This window comes from Malurus melanocephalus, unplaced genomic scaffold (genome assembly GCF_030028575.1).
Source record: "Malurus melanocephalus ecotype Western Australia unplaced genomic scaffold, MMel_1.1 scaffold_470, whole genome shotgun sequence".
In the NCBI taxonomy this organism is placed as follows: Eukaryota; Metazoa; Chordata; class Aves; order Passeriformes; family Maluridae; genus Malurus; species Malurus melanocephalus.
This window is the reverse complement of record NW_026623702.1, coordinates 358,917-378,258: the sequence shown is the minus strand read 5'-3', so window position 1 is coordinate 378,258 and position 19,342 is coordinate 358,917. Positions and strand designations below refer to the sequence as shown.

The following is a 19,342-nucleotide window of genomic DNA, read 5'->3' as shown; positions in this document are numbered from 1 at the left end:
CCAAATCCTAATTACAACATCCCATAATTTCTGTAGTAAAAAAAGTATCTCACTTTATGTAAAAGTGCGTTGCCACACTTCTGTCTGCTGATGTCTTTCTCATTTGTACCTCCCTTACACTGCTCTGTGTTTAAATATCTGTCCTTTTTCCCCCTGGTGTTGCTGATCCCAAGGGTTGGATTCTTTGCAAGCGTGATCAGCTCTGAAGGGTGAGCTGAGAGCGTTGGACATTTTGGCACAAATCAAACAAATGGGAAAAGTATTATGCCATCTTTTCTCCACTTTGCAGCCTGCTGAGCTTCCACTGCTAAAGAAACTGACCTCTGCAGTGAGCTATGTGCATGGATGTTTTAACTGAGTCTTTTAACCTTGTTTTCTATATTTAGTTTGAGGTCTCTCAATGAAAAGGTACTACTGGCCTTATTTAAGGTATTTCTCCTACCGTTTATAGTCTGTTAAAAGGGAATGTAAGAGGTCTCTAATGATGTGCTGTATTAGTGTCCCTGTGATTAGCTGATTGCTATTTTCCTGCTCCTTTATACAAGGCAGAGCCACAGGACTCAGCAGCTGAGAAGGGTGTAATCCCTAGCAATACTTTAACAATGCAAATGGAAAAGCTCCTGGTAAATGTTTCTCTATTTTCTTCAGATGTRGCTCTCATCCAAATATTTGGTTTTCTGGCTCATTGTATGGATGGCAACCTGATGCCCTTTTCCCAGTCTTGGTGAACAGCCYTGAGAAGAGCTGCATTTTTGTCTTGGAGAGGCTGTTATTTACATGGGAAAATGTTGTATGTATGTTCCTAGTCTTCTTCCCACAAAATTGGCCAAGGAAGTCTCACTGGAAAAGCAATGTGCATTTCTCTTCAATGTTTCTCTCAGATTCTTGCTCAACAACATCCGTTCATATCACTGGTTAACTACACAAAAGTTCAATTTCCAAATGTTTGGCCACTTGATTGTTTTGTTTCATGAAGGTAAAAAAGTCACTGGCACATCTTCTGGCCTGTGTGAGAGAGCATCCACTACAGGAGACCTGCCTCAGTGGGAACACTCAAACACTTGGAGTGTTCCTCAAAGTTCAGCTCCAAGGAGCTGAGAATCTGTGGGTTGGACTTGCACATCCTTGTGCATGATCACTGCAAACTGCTGGAGAGCTGCTGCATGTGGCAAAGCACTGAACRCAGGGTGTTGATCCACATCTGTTCCCAGCTGAATGCTGCCTGGCGCTGTCAGAGTGTCAATGTTTTGCCTAACAGATAAATGCAAACCTTAGGAATGCTGGATCAGCACTCACAGCACAAAGATGTTTTGGTGCAGCAATAACAGAGTGTCACAACAACTCTTAAAGTCCTGATTTGGTCTCTCGTGGAGAAAATTTACATTTCATGCATCTCAAGGCCTTCACTAACTGCTCTGTTTGCTTCAGAATCCAGTTTGAAATTGTACTCCTTGTTTTTCAAACCACACCCTCGCTCCTTGGACTTCTTTCCAGCTTGTCTCCCGGAGACAGCAGAGTCCATTCCTTTCCTCCCCTCTGTCTGTTCTCTCTGCTTCAACAAACTCCTTGCTACTGAGTCAAGAGCTGTCTCCTGCTGTTGTCACCCATTCCAGAACTGACTCCTTGTACATGTCCCTCAGTTATCCTTCRTTTTACTGTGAAGTTCCATTCAAATAATACCCTTTTTTCCTGGAATTCAATTATCCTTTTCCATCTGTTCTTACTGAATGCGTAACTCTGGGTCATACAAAGTGCTCTGAGGCTCTGGATGAGTTTCTTCTGTGGTTTTTGGAAGTCATTGTGCAAGCTCCTGAGAGCAGACTGGTAAAAGTTGTAGTGTTCTAAGAGAAGGTATTTGAAATGTAAAGATTATGTTGCAGAGTTGTTTAATATATAATTGATTAATGTCTATTTAATACTTCAACAGGAGAATGATGTTGTACACACTTAGCATTTGAGGACAAACCTGTTATAATGTATTTAACTCTTGACATGCTTTTGATAAAGGTCACACCATTAATTTAGTTCAGCAGGTAAAGCCCCATCCTGTATTCCCTACACATGAAAGCTCTGCTGGTGATTTTAATCTCAATCTCTCCATCATCTCCATCATCAGATTCTGATAGCATTTAATGTCAAAATGAACAGGAGTGTCTAGAGGCTGAAGCAGTGCAGGTGGGGAGATTCCTCCCAGAGAATACCATGCTGATACACAATTTACCTGTTACTTGCAAATAATATGCCTTTGTGCCTCCCAGAAGCATTTCCATTTAAAGGAGCTATTTCTGACTGTGGGCAGGATGCCAACATCAATGCTCTTTGTGCATTCTGTCTGCTCCTTCCTTTCTGTCCATTCATGTCTGCTCCTTCCCTGGACACTGATTTCTTCAGGCTTTGCAGCACAGGTGCTGAAATCCTTACACTGCAGTTTCTTAGCTGAAACTGCAACTCCTCCAGCCCAGCCTTGTATAAACAGGGCTGTAGTGGTCAGTGACGCAAAGCCGGATAAAGGGCAGGGGATTCAACATCTGTCCTCAAAATCATGACAGATGCATCAGGGCTGTGTCCCACATCAACCTTTTTAGAAGCTGAATTCCTCCAGAATGTTTTCTCTGGCAGCTCGTTCATCAAGCGGGTAGAGAGTAAATGTGTTCTCTGAAAAATATAACCAATGGCAAGAGATGAGGTAGCTCATACAAATCCTCTGTGCATCTCTTGCTAATTTCACTGGGTTTRGAATGACAGAAACCAAGCTATGTTTATATACAGACCAAGTAAAATTTTAGCCTAAATGATCTGTATGTGTTTAATTACCWTTTAGGAGCATAACTAGTCAGTGTGCATAGATAGGGAATGAGAAAGGGCTGGAAAGGACCTGGAGGGGTCTGCTGGTTATCACAGGTATCCAATAGCAAGGCCAGTGTTGTCCAATTGCAGATTAATAGGGTAATTTGAGAATATATTGACTGTTAGAACCTTCCAGCTATTTCCTTTGAACTAGAGCCTCGAGAGGGAAAACCTCAGTRTTCATTTTCTTAGTATTATTGTATTATCCAGGAGAGAGAAGGAAGCCAAGAAAAGCAGAAACCCGGTTACATTTTAGAATGTAGTGGTAGACCATAAAGATGGTAAACAGAWTTTTTATTTTCTATAGGATATTTACAGTATATTTCCCCTTCTCCTGGAAAGAATACTCTCTAAATTCATAAGCTATGAATTACCCCATCCTAAGAAGGAATGAAGTCTTTGTGCTTTCTCTGTGTTTGCCTGTTTCCTTTTCCCCAGCACTGTCAGTTTTGAGACCATYGGCCAAATTCAACAATATGTGATGGAGAGGAATTAGCTCAAAGATACTGGATTCCAGCAAGTTTCATGAAAATAGGCAGCCRGAGAATGGAGAGACTTTTATTTAGAAGGAATGGCTGAAATGAGAGTTCAGCTTTTATTGGCAAATCTATGAAGCAGTCAGTGCAAATCATGAAAAAAAAGAATCTTTGACCAAGGTCAGTATGTTCTTGAATTAATTTTGTTGTACATGAAATATTTTTGTTCCCTTTCCTTATGCCAAAATTCCTGATTTTATTTGAATCTGTACTTTTGTCTGCATTAACTTTAAATATAGGTTCAGAAATCCTGTCCTGAAATCATTATTTTCTGAGCTGTGCTCTCCCTTTCAAAACCAGGTTTTTGTTAGACCATGTAATGGTGTTTTATGTAACACAAAGGCCTTGTTTTTTGGGTTTTTTTTTTCTATCAGCTTGTAGGATTTCAGGAAGCTGAAGATAAAAGTCACCCTTATTTTCTTACTCACTCTTGGCTTTCTCTGTCTGGAGTTGTTTGTGGACCAGCTCTTAATGGACATTCTCTGCATTTCTTGCTTCTTAATGACATATATAACCTGAATGTAACAGGCTGCCTTTTCTGGAACTTCAGTCTTAACTAGAATTTTCAAGATACAAACACAACACAAAGTCACTTCCCAGCCAGAGATTCAACAATCCCAACAATTTGCTACCTTTTAGATTATGGACAACAAGCAAGATGGCTGAGCTAGAATAAAATGTAGGCAAGCACAGACTTACAAGCTGAAAGTTCTCATTATGACATGTCTAAATTACCTAAAAAAAATCGTACTGGGGCTCAGTGCCTACATGGCAGAAGCAATACATAAGCATTTGCAACCCTGTTGCTAGAATGAATTTAGATGACACAAGATGAAGACATCTGTGCCCCTTTATACCAGAGCTTTCAGTGTAACTGATGCTACTTTGTGTGAGGGATGCTGAATAAAGGGAGAAAACCTTTGCAGAGGCCTTAACGAGCACCAGAGGGAATTTACAATCCTATCTTTTTAGAGAATAATTAATCTTTTTAGAAAGATCTTCCTGAATTTAAAAGTATTTGGTACTTTCTACTTTTTTAGAGGCCTGAGGGATGCCCTGAAACAAAAAAATTACATCACACTTTGGGCAAACTGTGCTGTTCCAGATATGTAGTGTATCTTCAGCAAACACAAAATGAAAGGGGAAATATACCAAGTGCTAGTTAAACCATTTACTTAGAATTTTGTTGTCATGTTTCTTTGCAGATTTTTGGTCCTTATCATGGAAAAATGTGATCTAATAAAGTACTAATTTCAAAGAGAATATATGGAGGCTGTTACAAAGTAGCTTGTAGTTGCCTTTTTCTTTCTGCATTAGGCCACACTGCATCCAGGAAGCAAAGGGATGATTCCCACCCCGAGTGCCAGAATTTTCTCTCTTTCATCTTAGCTGTCTACAAGTCATTTGCTCCAACTCAGCCAGAGTCTAGTGCTTAAAATTCTGGAGAGAGTAAAGCTCTAGCTACAGCASACCAAAAGTGAGTCATCTTTGTATGTTCCTACTCATTTTATGAAGTCTGAAACATGTTAATAATAAACAACTCTTCTTTGATTTCTTTGGCTATGCTGGAAGAGGCAAATTAAAGAATTGAAAGAAATAAGTTTAGTGTTAAGATACCAGCACTTTCATGGCCCCTCCCAAAGATCTTTAAATATCTGCATATTTCTCTTCTAGCTCAGAATGTRGCTGAGACAGCACATGATGTGTTTCCTGATGCAAGAACTATGTTCAGTTAATGCATATGGCCAAGTTCATGTCTGCAAACAGGAGCTTGATTTGCTATGTCTGGGCTGTGACTGGTTATACTCCTTCACAAATAGCAGAATAAATGGTAGAATACAGGATACTCTTGAGCTTTTCAATCAATTATTCCAAAAGGATAGTCAAACTAGGCCACAGCATTAAAACACAGCCTGAATCCACTGTCATTTGCAATATGAAGTTGAACATTTTGGAACGGTCTGTCCTGTCCTAGTCCACCCACTCATGTCAAAAAAYGATGCAGTTGGATTTGCTGGTGATCCCAAGGTCATGGTAAGCTATGGGCACGGTGCCTCTGGTTAGGCAGAGCTTCCTGCTGCATTCACTGGTGTGTTACCTCCTCAGCTGCTGGGTTACAAAACAACAAGGCAGCATCTATTACACTGCTGATCTCAGATATCACTTCCTCCGTTCATAGTYACATATGACATGCAGAATTATTTTCAGCTCTATTTGGCTTGCAYGTAATCCAACTTTGCAGCTCTCCCCTGGGCTCTGTAAATACAACAGCAGGAAGAAGCCACCTTTCATATCTTTGGGCCAAGGGGACATGCCAAACATCAACATGGATGTGTTCCTGAAGACCAAACTGCTTTCTGTAAGTCTGCTCCTAGATTTCATAATCCATCTGTTTTCTGTAAAATTCAGTTATTTACAGCAAAGTTCACTTCACAGTACAGTAGCTGCTGTTTATGTTGCTATTTCTGGTGAGGCTCAATATTGTCTATTTTTCATGATATCTCAATGCTGCCTTTAATTGCCTCTTTCCAGCAGATTTACGTATTATCCCTCCCGGCTGTTCACACACAGACTTCCCTTTACTTGGCAATCTTCCAGTCACTCCATACTACAGTGAGAGGTACTAAAACAGCTGAGCAGTTTATGAGAGTTAAAATAAAACTACTTTATGATACTAAGTGGCTTACAGATGACTGAGCAATTGGACAGCAGAGCAGACAAAACTCATCAGAAATTCTCTTCGTTCTCTTGACTGTTCATTTTATACTTTTGGGTAGGTACAAAAAAGGTTGTAGAGGCTTAACAAATGTATCTGGGAAKGTTATCTAATGCCTTTATTTATCACTGCTCCAGGGAGAAGTAAATTGGAATTAATGATTCTCTCAAATAACAAATGAAAATTGTTCTTACAGGAATCAGCTTTATAACCCTGACACTTGAGACACATGGGGAAGCAGAGACATTCCCTGGAGATTTGCTGAGGTCATTAACACAGCCAGGCTGACTCAGCAGTATATCTGCATGTGCCTAACTGCAAAGGTATAAAGAAGCTTAATGGTTTTAATGYGGTGATCAACATAAATACACACCTATTTGCTAAGTAAGTACATTCTTAATTTAATGMTTCAGCTTCTTGCCTTTTAATGCACCCAGACCCCACTGCTGTGTCATTGCCAGTAGCTTTTGCTATCTAGTAATACAGTGATAATGGGAACCACCAATGTGGGGTTGATCCCACAGAAGAGCTGCTCTGGGTGTGCTCTTCATCCTACCTCACTTGGGCACAGGTGGAGCCCTCAGGCTCTGGGCAGGCTGCCACTGTAAACCCAGCACAGCTGGCTTGATGGAGAGTAAACCCTCAATATTGCATTTCAAACACTGTTTAGTAAAGCAGGTGATTGAAAAAGAAGGTGTTTGTTTAGCTTATGGAGATTGTGGAAAAGAAATSCAAAGCTAGAAATGCTACAGCAGTCAGGTACATCAGATTCCTTTGAATGAGCTTCCATTCCTCCACCTTCAGCTGCAGGGATGAAGGTCTTTCTCTGACAAGCACCGGACAAGCACTTGAAATCCAGCTCAACAAAAAGCCATTCAAAAGGCTCAAGAGCAAGCATCCAGGCYGTAAAATAAATACCTGGAGATGGAAAAATCCTTCTCCGTTTTTCCCCTTGCATGTTTTGGAATTATTGTGCCAGGAAATTATTAATTCACCGAAGTTTCAGTAATGAGTGTGTTGCTTGGATGGCATGGGAAATTGCTGAGGGATATGGCTAAGGAAAATAACTTTCCAAAGTCAGTGATGAAAGATCAGATAGATGAGCATGACAACAATTTATATGGACTTCTGAAAATAGTACTGGTWTGGGAGGATATTCCTCTAATTGATACAAGTGACCATTGAGAAGAGGCATGTGCATAAAAAGCAGAGAGATTTTTGCTCAGTTCAGTTTTCAGAGTTTTCTGCTTTTGTTCAGCACTAAAGTTTCCAGTGATATTTTTGTTYGACTGGGAAGACTCTGCCACCTAATTAGGAGAGGGACAAATCAGACCTGCTAAAGTACTTCTATATCTGGAAGGCCATTTGTAAGTCTTGAAAACAAGGCTACTTTTGCTGTGCCACAAATGGCAGTTCAGGGCATGCCAGAGTTGTTCTCTGTGGCTGGGTAAGGTTGGTATTTCCATAAGAGGCCCTTCATGAGCTTGTTTTCTCACCTGCAGTTTGTTTAATGTTGCGATTCAGTTTTAGGTCATTCAACAAAAATTAACCCATCACTGAATTATTGCAATTATGTCATTTAGGAAAGAACACCCTTTTCTCCATATTGTGATACAGGATGTAGTGATTAATATTTYCTACCTGTCTCAGTCACACCTGCACATGGAGCCCGTGGAGCAGAGGTGGAAGGTGGCAGTGGCAGTTCAGCTGTAGCAAAGTGGGCTCTGCATCATCACTGACTGTGCCTGCCTTGCATTCTGAGCACACGTGGGGAGGATCCCAAAGGCATGCACAAACCCTGTTAGCTCCTATCCATGCTCTAGGACTGTGTGGAGCTTTGGGAACAAAAATAAATGCCAGAAATGTCAGCAGCCTATAACACGATGCACAGGGAAGCAGATAAAATGACTCACAGGTCTCCTCTGCAGTGCTGTTGGCAGCCRATATATTTTCAGGGCAGAAGGCTGCAGAACTGAATCAGGCATTGTCTGAGTCTCCACCAAAATCCTTCAAGAGTGCTTGGTTTTCCACAGAAGTCAAATTACAACAAGTCCTTGGGCATTCAGTCCTGGTCATCCTACTTGTATTATTCCAGGAGGAAAAATCCAAGCTGATATTGTCCCTCCTCACAAAGCTTTCTCCATGGGCAGGTCGATGCAATTGGATTTTAACCTTTGCTTTGTTACATGACCTATTTATATTGAACTGCTGGATTTCTTGGCTGCCTCTCTGCCCAGACTTCACTCAAAGAGGGAAGGAACATCCTGTCATCATCATCCAAGAGGATCCGTGGGCAGAGATGTAAACAGATTGGCCAATACAGGCACAAAGCAATGTGAAAACAGGGCAGTAAAGTTAAGGCTTTCAAGACCTGAGATTGGGARCAGTGGTATGCAGTAACTCAGCACTGACATTACCATGGATCTTACTGGGAGCCAAGAGCAGTTGCTCCACACAAGCTAATTCCTGCAGGAATTTTTCTTCAAAAACACCCAGGTAACAAACATTACATGCAAAMAAGCAGCAGAGAGATTCTAAGAGAAATCTGGGGCTCAAATTGTAGGGCAAGCAGGTCAGATTTTACTACCTACATAATTCAGACTCAATTAGAATTGGCAAAATCAATACACTGATGAAGACATACTGAAGAGAAACTATTCTCTTAGCTATTTCTTTCCCATAGGTGGTGGGTGAATTTAAAGGATGACAGAGCAAGGAAAAAATTGGGAAGGACATCAGAAATATTCAGTGATAACTGATTTAATAACACAGGGAGAAAGTAGAAGTCAGGAAAATAAGAGCCTAGACTATAACCAGTTTACAAAATACATGTCAGTAAAAAATGTGGAGTAAAATCAAAGGAAGATAAAYTGTATAATTCTTCCCAACTGCCTTAACATGTTAGACCTGAAATGATAAACTCTTTTGGGCAGTGGCTCACACTCTAGGGCTGTCAGCACCTGACATACCCATTCCTAAGGATCCTCTTTCTACCCTGGAGGGTTAATGCCCATGGCATGGCCTTGCTGCACACTCCATACTCTCGCTGCCCTCACTGATCCTGGGAGGCTGTGAGACACCCCAGGGCTGCAGAAAGGTTTGTCCTTTCAAGTGAYAGACATTCAGCAGCTCTTCAGAGTGCTGGCCCAGGGCAGAGCTCAGTGCTGGCCAGTGGCTGATGTCCATTAACAGAGCAGATTTACAGTTCATGTGAAGGAAAAAGGGGTGTCAGCTAGAACGGGGATGTCAAGGAGGCCAATGGTTTTCCACAAAACATTCACAGCTAGAGCTGGAAGCCCATTTTCTAGAAGGTTCTGCCTTGCCAGGAGCAAAGCCACAGTCCATCTAGACTTTTTATAGTGGAGGCAGGGCTGCACAGTCACTGTGTTTAGTAAACACTGCCTGGCATTCAGGGATCTTCCCRATTTGGCAGCCTGTTTATTCTGGGGGCACCTCCCTGCTTGCTTTCATCTGAGCCTTACCAAGCCTTCAGTTCTGCCCCCAATAGGGTTGTGCTTCATATTTTCCCATTTGGGGAATTTGCAATAAATTTATTTGGAAGCAAACAAACCAACCAACCTACCAAAATGAAATTAAAATTGTACAACTCCCTCTTMAAGCCAAACATCTTCTGAGAAGCAGGGAGAGGGGCAGGCAGAACCACGGGGTCCCTCATTCCAACAGCCTCTGCTCTGCCTGTTTCCTGTACTTGGATGAGCATCCTTTACCTCCCCTTCYCTCACTCATTCCCTGGGAAGGCAGAGACTGCACTGTAAGCAAGAAGTCCTTAAGAAAACACAAAAGGTTGAAATGCCTGACCAGCCATAAACAGCTGTGTGAGAAATACCCTTAAGACTCTGAAACTGATTCTCCATGCCAGCAGAGCAAGCAAACTATTAATATTCCWAGCAGAGATCCAGAATCCACTGCACTGCTCTGTTCTCTACCATCTCCCACTGTGCTCTTTGTACTATTTTGATTTTTCTATATGCAACCATCTAGTGCAGAGATGGAAGCGCTCTCAATTCCCATTTGTTAAAGAACTCTCAGTATAAAAGCAGTAAGCCACAGTTATCAGATTTAAAAAAAAAATCTGTCAATCTTGCTATTGACTTACCCTTTTCAGAGCTTTTGTAATAAATAGCACTTCTGAATCTCTGCTTTACAGTATCAGATAAAATTAAACAATACTACTAGAAGAATTCAGAAGACAAACTTCTCCCTTCTCATACAGGCAAGAACCTAACAAGGTCAGGACATTCACAAGTTTTCTACCATCACCTAATTTGGGACCACACAAATATCACACACATGTTGGCTTTGTTTCCAAGAAGGTTCGTATCTTCTTTTGCCTTACTTCTGTTTCACCTGCCTTGTTCATGCATACACCCAGTTATTGATATTCCTGGTAATACCAAACACTATGGCAAGGTTACTTTTTAAGCAACATCTTAAATTATTTTGTCATCACAAATAAATTATTTGCAAATATAAATGCTCTCTCTGGATCTAAGAGAATCTGCTCAAGAACAACACAGAAATGTTATAACCTCTTTTTATTCTCAGAAAACAAAACTCACCAGCTGTAAATTTATGTCCATAGTGGCACAAACTTAACAGAGTAGGTCCAGCATTCTAATATTCCCAGATATTGTGGAGGAAAATATCAATGAAGTTGTAATAAAAAAAAATTGGGAAATAAATGCAACAACTCTTCATTAACAATGAACACCTTTTATTGACTGTCTTACCATTCAACACTCATTTCAATCTCTTAAATTGCTGAACTACRGTCCAGTTTAGCATTGAAATAAAAGATAATGCAATTTGACTTGTACAAAAAGTGTTRTATCTGGGTGGCACAGAACTGAAGTTCTATTTAAAAAAGCCATAGACACAAATAATCATTAACCTGTGATTTGAAAATAAAGTCCTATGTATTTCAAAGTAAAAATTAACACATATCCTCCATATGATGTTAAGCTTGTAAAAATGCCTACAAAAATCTGTTTGTTCAGAAGGCAGAGTGGATGGAAAGTATTTTCTATTTTTCCATTTAACAAATTACATCACCTCACAAAAACTACTAAGCAGCAAAATATTTCAGGTGAATTTCACACATTAAAAGAACCCCTGACACCACCATATCTCAACAATTTCAGTAGGGCCAATACAGCTCAGCACAGCAAAAAAATTCTGTGCAGTACAGACTAAAATTCAACTACATATCATTYATTACAAGATTTAATTAAATGCTCAGGAAATTTATAACTCAAATTTTCTGCCATCTTGTTCGGACTTTATTATACTTTTCAAGCCAATAAAATTAACCAGAGCTATTTTGCTGCAAGAACACCAGTTTATATGCCAACAGGAATATGCAGGCAAAATAATTTATTTTATCAAATTAGCACATGAGGGCAAATTAAACTTCTTCTGAAAGTCCTAGAMTCTATACAGTTTAAGTTTTTCAACAGTATCTAAGAAGAAATAAAACTCCATCTCAGGAAACAGTAAGAAAAGCTACTGAAGCAAATCCTTCATTACACGTGCAAAATGGCATTTCCTGGAAAAGCAAAAATCATGTGGTTATTTTCCTTTAAATTTCCTCTTCCTGTAGGATGGAAAGTTATTCCAAGAGAAAAAAAAATCATCACTATTACAAAATAGTGGTGTCCCCTCATGTCAGTTAGATTTGTTATCTGCAAAAATCAGTATGAAAGCAGAGAAAAGCAATTCAGTTTGTAGCAGAATTTTTTTTTTTATATCCACGCACCATTTCTTCCCCCTGCAAAAGAAATCCAATGTGGGAAATGATCCTTTAAAACAAGGCCATTAAAATAAAACAAAAATAATRAATAGAGCAGGAAAAGCTAAGCAAAGGCAGGCATACATTACTGAGGCAGTGAATGGAATTGGTAGAAGATGTGAGGAGTTAGACCTCTCTATAAATTCCACGTGGCTGAGATCCTGGGTTTCTACTCTGCTTGGATCAGGGCGTTCTCAAAGCAGAAATAGGGATTTTATTTTTTTAAATTCCCAAAGCAGAAATAGGGATTTCTTTGTTATTCCCCTTCCCAGCCTGTGTTTTTAGAGGCATCAGAGATATCCAGGATGCAGTGAACATTTCATAAGGCCAATACAACTAAACATTTGCTTAAAARCTTGAGGTAATTTTGTGAAATAATTTAGACTAAAAGTGGAATAATTAACATGCAGCACACTTCACCATTAAATCAAAGATCTTTGCTTGGATTCAAGCACCAYGTTTCTTAATACACATAAAACAACCAGACTCTCCAGTGACATTTTCCCTGCATTTGCCTTAACTTAGTCAAGGAAGTCTCAGTGTCCAGCCTTGCTCCCAGAGTCTTACTTTAGCAAACACTGAATCATGACACAGTTGCTTATAGGTGAAGGCAGATTTCACACTAAAAGRAGTGTTATTAAAACAAGGAAGAAACTCAAACAGGTATAATAAAAATTTCAATCCTCCTTCACTGTAGTAATTAACATTTTGAATACTAACAACTCTATAATTTACTAAATAAATGTAACAACTGTCTTGAGACATCAAATCATATAACTAATAAATATTTTAACAGAGTAAGAGAATTAATCATGTTATAAACCCAAATAGTAAAATCATATATTAACAGGCTATTTATAGTTATAGTCTGAAATGAGCATAAATGTTATAAACTGAAAATTAAAAAGCAATTAAAGGTGCTTAATAGCGCTTGAAGTTTTATGTCCCTCCATATGAGATTTTTTTTTTTGGAGGGAACTGAAATTAGTGACATCAGTAACAAAGGAAACAGAGGCTCACTTAAATCTAATTTACAACTCAATCCTGCATGCCAGTAAATCCTAGTAATGCCAGGAGTAGTATTCTATCATAATACTRTGTCCAATAAATGTAGCTTTTAAATGATTTATTTTTCAACAAGTGAACTTTCAGGAGACACAATAAAACAAGAAAGGCTCAGGTTCTTTTATCTCCTTAACAACTGGGTGCACCTTGTGGCAAGTGAGCTCAAGGTAACAAATCCCTTCAAAAAGGAAAGAGGGGGTGTGAATGTGACAGCTGTGAAGTGGACAAGCTTGATAGCCCAGAACACCAAGATCTTTCTTTAATTCATAAGGCAATATGGCATTAGATCAAAAGAAGTAACAATCTCTTCCTAGCTCCACACTGTCACTTGTGATGTTCCAGCACTGACACAGGTCCTGTGGCCTCTCCAAACAGGAATAACTTGCTCGTTCCCAAGACAGACAGCAAGTTCTCACTGTCACATCTTTAGGCTGGAGCAGAATTGTGATTATTTTGTTCTACAAGGATCCTTACAAAAAACACAAAAGTGAAAGGTCCAACTTCTATCTGGAAGACTTAAAAATGGTTTTGGGCTTTTCTTCATTTGCAGGAATTTTTCATACCTGCTAAGCCAATGCAGATATATGTGAACCATAGTGGAGTTTCTTAACAGTCACAATCCTTAGTAAAACACAGCAACTGCTCCATCCCWAATCACATCTGAAATAAATGGTAAAGAACAATCCTCTACAATCTGTTCATGYCCTATCAGACCAACTTTCCATTTCTAAAATGGAAGCTATTTTTTTCTGATAACCACCTAAATRAATAGACTGAGAAAGAGCAGAAAATAAACAGATAGTGACTATTTCTGCAAAAGAATCTTTAAGAGCACATAYATTTAAGTCCTGATTTTGCTACCCAAACTTGTTGGGTCACTGTCAATGAACATTTCTTGCAGACCATAAGATACCCTTAGAGATCTTTACTGACAAGACTTTAAAGGCAATAGTATTTAGTTACCTGAACACAAAAACCACAATTTGTGGAYGCACCATTTGGGCAAAGTCATCTTAGGAAAGGGAACACACACAGGATATTACCATTACTGCATGACACCCTTGATATTTTACAACTTCCACAGAACAGTTCATTCCTTAAGCCTCAGAAATGCCAGAGAACAGTCACTTAAAAATACTTTTACAGCTAGAAATCAGCATTTTTTCAGAATTTAACATATCTGTGGGTAAACAGAATTAGCAACATTCATTCTGAAAAAAGTAGCACATTCTGTTGCCCCTGCCCCCTCCCCAAAACACAGGCAAAAATGCAGTTCMTTTTCTCATCCCAGCTCCCAGGCCAAGGACACTGAAGCTTTGTGGAGTGCAAATTCCTYCACGCACATGACACACAGTTACACAATTGAGCGGGATATCCTGACCCAATGCTGAGGGATTTTACTCCACATGCACTTTTCCCATGAAGACTAAGAAGAAATGTATTGTGCTGACTTAAGACTGTGTAATTTTAATGACAACAAAACCAGTAACACAGCAGGAAAAAAAAAAAAGAGAAACAGATACCGCCCAAGATTTTTTTTTAAGAGACCAGTTGAGATGAGGCATTCAGGATGAACCAACACTGGACAAAAGAAGTTTTAAAAATCCTTTAAAGCTGTCGGACTTTTCTATCAGTGTTTTTAATRTTGACATCCAGTGTCTCTACTTTCTTTGTGAGTCGATCCAACATATCATCCTGCTCTTCTATTTCAGTCTGGAGRCCAAGAGCGAGGCTTTTCAGGCGACTCAGCCCAGAAGACATCTCATCTGTCAGGGAAGAGAGGCACCATAAGGAAYCAAAGTGCTAAAACACTGTTTAAATGGACACTATCAGGGTTCCCTCTTCTCCAAAACCCTCGGTTAGAAAACGTTAGATACAATTCCTCAAGTCTGAGAATTCCTCTGAAWTAGAGGAAGCACTGATATATTCATAGTTGTACTGTTACTACCAGAAATGGTCACTTCCTCCTTTTTTACATTACAACTGCAAATGCTTAACACCACATTGCATCTTTTTCAAATGACATATCCTGTCATGTAGTTTTTACTTTTTTGTTAAATGTATCTAACAGAAAATTTGGTACATATTTTCTCCAACATACACAATATGCTCACTAACTCAACCGACTAAACTTCATGCAGAGATGATATCAAGGTGCTGAAGATTTAAGCAGTTATTTTCATAGATTAAAAACTCCCATTTTCAGATTTTCTAATTGGCCAAAAGGTGACTGTTTCATTGCATGATTGATTGGTATAAATGCTTCTGAAGTCAGTAAATTTTCTGTAGCTTGTGAGTAGATCAAATATGCTTCCACTAACTCTTTTGACCAACTATTTATCTTTGCTCTATTCCCTTCTGATTTTTTCCCACTCTCTTCTTTCTAGGTCAGCTACACAGTGACACATATAAGCAAACAGGCACTTTGTTTTGTAGCATATAGACAAAGGAAGGTAAAGTCAGCTGAATGGTTTTGAGAAGCAATAAAAGAAATGCAGCAAATTCACAAATTAAATATTTAGTGCCTTTCAATTCTTCTATTTTTGGCAACACATTTATTTAAAAAGCTGTACACAGCTTTCAATTATTTGGGTCCAAATTGATGTACCATGTAGACAGTTTTGAAATGCAAATAAAAGCAAATGATTTATAAAATTATCATCAAATTTTACACGTTAACTAAACAAAAATGTGTTGGCAATATATCACTTAGTAATTTTTATCTGGCTGAGGAATCAAAAATTCACAATTATATGACATCAAACAGCTTCAGTTTCCTCACTCACCTAAGTTGGTATCAATTTTCTGGTGGTAAGCTCGCAGCTGTTGGTTCTTTGGGTAGGAATCCCTTTGTGCTGAAGAAAGTAAATCTGCTTTGCCGAAATCATCGTCTGTTAAGAGTATAGAGTACAGAGTGTTATATAACAAAAAAAGCTCATGAGAAGAGGCTTTGAAGTTTTAGAAAAAGGCTGCTTAAAATCAGTTTGAACACAGCTGTCAAGATAATCACAGAAGCAGAGTAGCAGCAGACCAACACCACCGCCTGTAGGGCACCTTTCAAGATGAACACTTAAGGTACAATTTTTCTCTTTTGGTCTGCCACTCGCAGTTCCAGCAGAGAGTTGAGAGAGAAGAGCAAAGCCCAGCGCACATCGCCCATCCAGGTGGGACCCAGGGGTGGGACCCAGGGGTGGGACCCAGGGGTGGGACCCAGGGGTGGGACCCAGGGGTGGGACCCAGGGGTGGGACGGGCACCGGGACCCGCACGGAGCCGCGCTGCCCTCTGCTGGACACACTCCGGCACTGCAGCAGGCGGGATGGGGAGCAAAGTCCCCAAAAGCCCCGATTGATCTCGCTACTCACGCAGCTACAATTATCGATATCCTGCTGCTTCCCCACTCTTACTATGCTAAAYGACGAGCCTCACTTGATAAAGTAACAGTTACTTGGTATGGAAAAGCCGTCCCAGAAGTTAACAGATTGTGAGGAGGAACAAGGCCAAACCCCATACACTGCCTTGKGAGAATCAAGGGATGACTTCAATATGAAGGGTTAGAGTCCATGTTTGGAATAACAAGGAAAATGTTTCTGAAAATTATGACAAATGATGGTTAAAAGGAGACCCTMTGAATGTGTAATGTTTTGGCAAACYCAGAGAAACACTGCCTGCACAGTGTGCATCCTCTCTCTATGCAAATAGAAGCACKGGATGCTTTTAGTTTTTAGTGGGTRTAACATCTTCAGTATGGGAATGAAGAGTTTTACAGAAACAATTCTGTAAAGCATGAGGGCTGGGATAAAAATCTCCACATATTAGGCAGCAATGTAAGTCAGCAGCTGRGCAGGCTGAAGGGTCTCTGCCTTCATCACTCTCCAAGTTTGCCCCACGCTGATGACAGGCATTGAACGTAAAATAAAGTTAACAAACCTGAATAATCTAGCTTCCTTAAATTTGGATGGCTTTCCTGGTATTTTGACTCTTGTTCTTTACTAGACATCATTGCTTCTTTTAACCTAGTAAAAAAAAATAAATAAAAAGAAAGCATTGCTATGGATCTCAGCAACTGAAAAAAAGGTGACTATACCATCTCAGTTTACAGCACTCTGAAACAATTAGCAGGTCTTTTACATTCTGATTTTCTRATGACATTTCAGAGATGCTGTGAGAGACAAGTCCCAAATATAAAGTTTGTTACTTACCTGGTGTTACCATAATATTCAGTGGCTCCATTCTGCTCTGGCTTGCTCTCTGGAGGTTTGGCTTTGAAGTAGTTTACCAAGCCCCCCCAAACACTCTTGATGCTGTTTATGTGCCTTTGACTTGTCTTCAAGTCCTGGTCCATCTTATCCACCATCTGCTCCGTGCGCTTCAGTGCCTCTCCCTGACGGACRAGCTCCTAACAGGCATTGACAGAGAACAGCAGATCATAAAGCCAGGATAAACTGAGACACCAAACAATTAACAGACACTCTAAAGAAAAATAACAGTGTGCCTTCATCTGTGCACATCATTTCTGAGGGCAAACAGCTTTTACTCTCAGTCATCTTCCTCCAGGGCATTTCAATCACGAGTAGCTTGTCAGCCACAGCATCAACCAGCTGTAAAATCCTCATCCCAGGATCTACCACAAACAGCAGCCAGGAGTTTTCTGTACTGGCCTTTTGTCAGGCTGACATTTGCATCTCCGGCTGATGGAACAAGCACGTCACCASACGGGTGATGTGGTGGAAATGCACAGGTTTATGGCAGAGGAATGAGCAAGCAAGACAGTTTCTAGTTGTGAATGGCAGCTTCCTTGGGAATGGATTCTATTCACATCTTACTGGGATGTTTCTGATTATTTAGAAACAGAATAATCAAAGGAAATAAACACGAACAGAATTTCTTCAGACTTCGGGAGTATTTTAGTTGATTCAAACAGGATTTAGGATTTCTTTTATATAGAAGTACATTATTTTCTAATTCAGCAGCACAAACTATTCCAAAATAATCCAAGTATTAGTTCTGGCAGGAAAGTTGCCTGCAGCTACCACCAGTGCAAACAAAGAACTTGTGGTCATATTCTTGATAAACTCAGGGAAATAATAGTTGATTTTTTTTCCCTTCTCAATAAAGCAGCAAACACACTGAAATCAAGTTTCACCACAGGCCTTGTGTCGAGCCTAAATTCTCGATTTCTCACTTGTGATTTTCTGCACAAACAAATCACCAGTCTGAAAGTTCACACAAGTCCCACCAAGAAGCCTCTGAGCATAAGGACTGGATGCAGCTTGGGGATGCTCCGGGGTTAATTTGGGCAACCACATCACCCAAGAACATCCCATTAGSAGGTGACACAATGCACAAACCCTTTATGAGCCTGAGCACAAAGTGCTGAAACAGGGCCCGAGGAATGAAGGAAATGATTAATCAGGGGGAACTGAAGCACATCACAAACAACTAACAGGGCAGGCCCTTCATCTAACCAAGAACTGCTGAAAACTTTTTAATTAGCTAAAAATCAGTAAGACTTGTTGAAAGCAGCTGAAAACACGGCCAAGTACCACCCAGAGCCAGAGAGGTTGTAAATGGGATTTTTCCTTTAAAACCCAAACACGACCACCCCACAAACCAGCCCGCAGCAAGACAGGGACAGGCTGGCTGGGAAACACCGAGTAACTCTGTAAAGAGAAACGTTCCGGGGAGAAAGGGAGAGCAGAACCCCCTCACGGGGGTCTGAGCGAAGGGGGACGCTGGGCCCAGCGGCCCGGGGGAAAGGCTCCGCTGCCGGCCCCGACCCACCTCGGAGGCGGCCACGCCGATGCGCTCGGACTCGTAGAGCAGCGACAGCGAGCGGGTGGTGCTGTCGGCGGTGGCGGCGGAGCGGCGCAGCACCTCCTGCTGCAGGTACCGCTGCCGGTCCGCGCCCTCCGCCCCGCCGGGACCCGCCGGCGCCACATGCTCCTCCTCGTCGTCCTCCGCGAACGGGTTGTAGCTCCTCGGGAGAGCCGACATGGCACCGGCACCGCGGCAGCCCCCGAACCCCCGCCTCGGGCCGCSGCCGCTCCGCCGCTTCCGCCTACGGCACCGAGCGCCGGGCGGAAGCGCTGGGCGGAACCACCGGGCACCCTCCCCCCCGCGGGGCGGGRTGAGCACGGCGGAGCGCCGCCGGTGGACAGGGGGCTGTGGGCGGGACCACTGCGGCGGGGAGGGGGGAATGTGTGGGAGGATGGCGGCGCTGGGCACGCCCGCCCACAGAGCGGGGAGGGAGGGCGGGCRGGGAGGGCGGAAGTGAAGCCGTGCYGGGCGCTGCCATGTTTGTGTCCTGATTGGTGCGCCGTGCTCCCGCGGGAGGCGCTGATATCGCGGGCGGGGGCGGGGCGGCCCGG

General features: G+C 41.3%; 1 protein-coding gene across 1 annotated transcript; it reads right to left on the bottom strand.

The window, feature by feature from the left end:
- Positions 1–14,420: 14,420 nt before the first annotated feature.
- Positions 14,421–19,064, bottom strand: SNAP29 (synaptosome associated protein 29). The gene is made up of 5 exons (XM_057380747.1): positions 18,756–19,064; positions 17,174–17,370; positions 16,902–16,987; positions 15,760–15,864; positions 14,421–14,739 (listed from the first exon to the last, which is right to left on the bottom strand). The coding sequence occupies exons 1-5, from the start codon at positions 18,966–18,968 to the stop codon at positions 14,582–14,584; spliced, it is 759 nt and encodes a 252-aa protein (XP_057236730.1). The 5' UTR covers positions 18,969–19,064; the 3' UTR covers positions 14,421–14,581.
- Between the last annotated feature and the right edge of the window lie 278 nt (positions 19,065–19,342).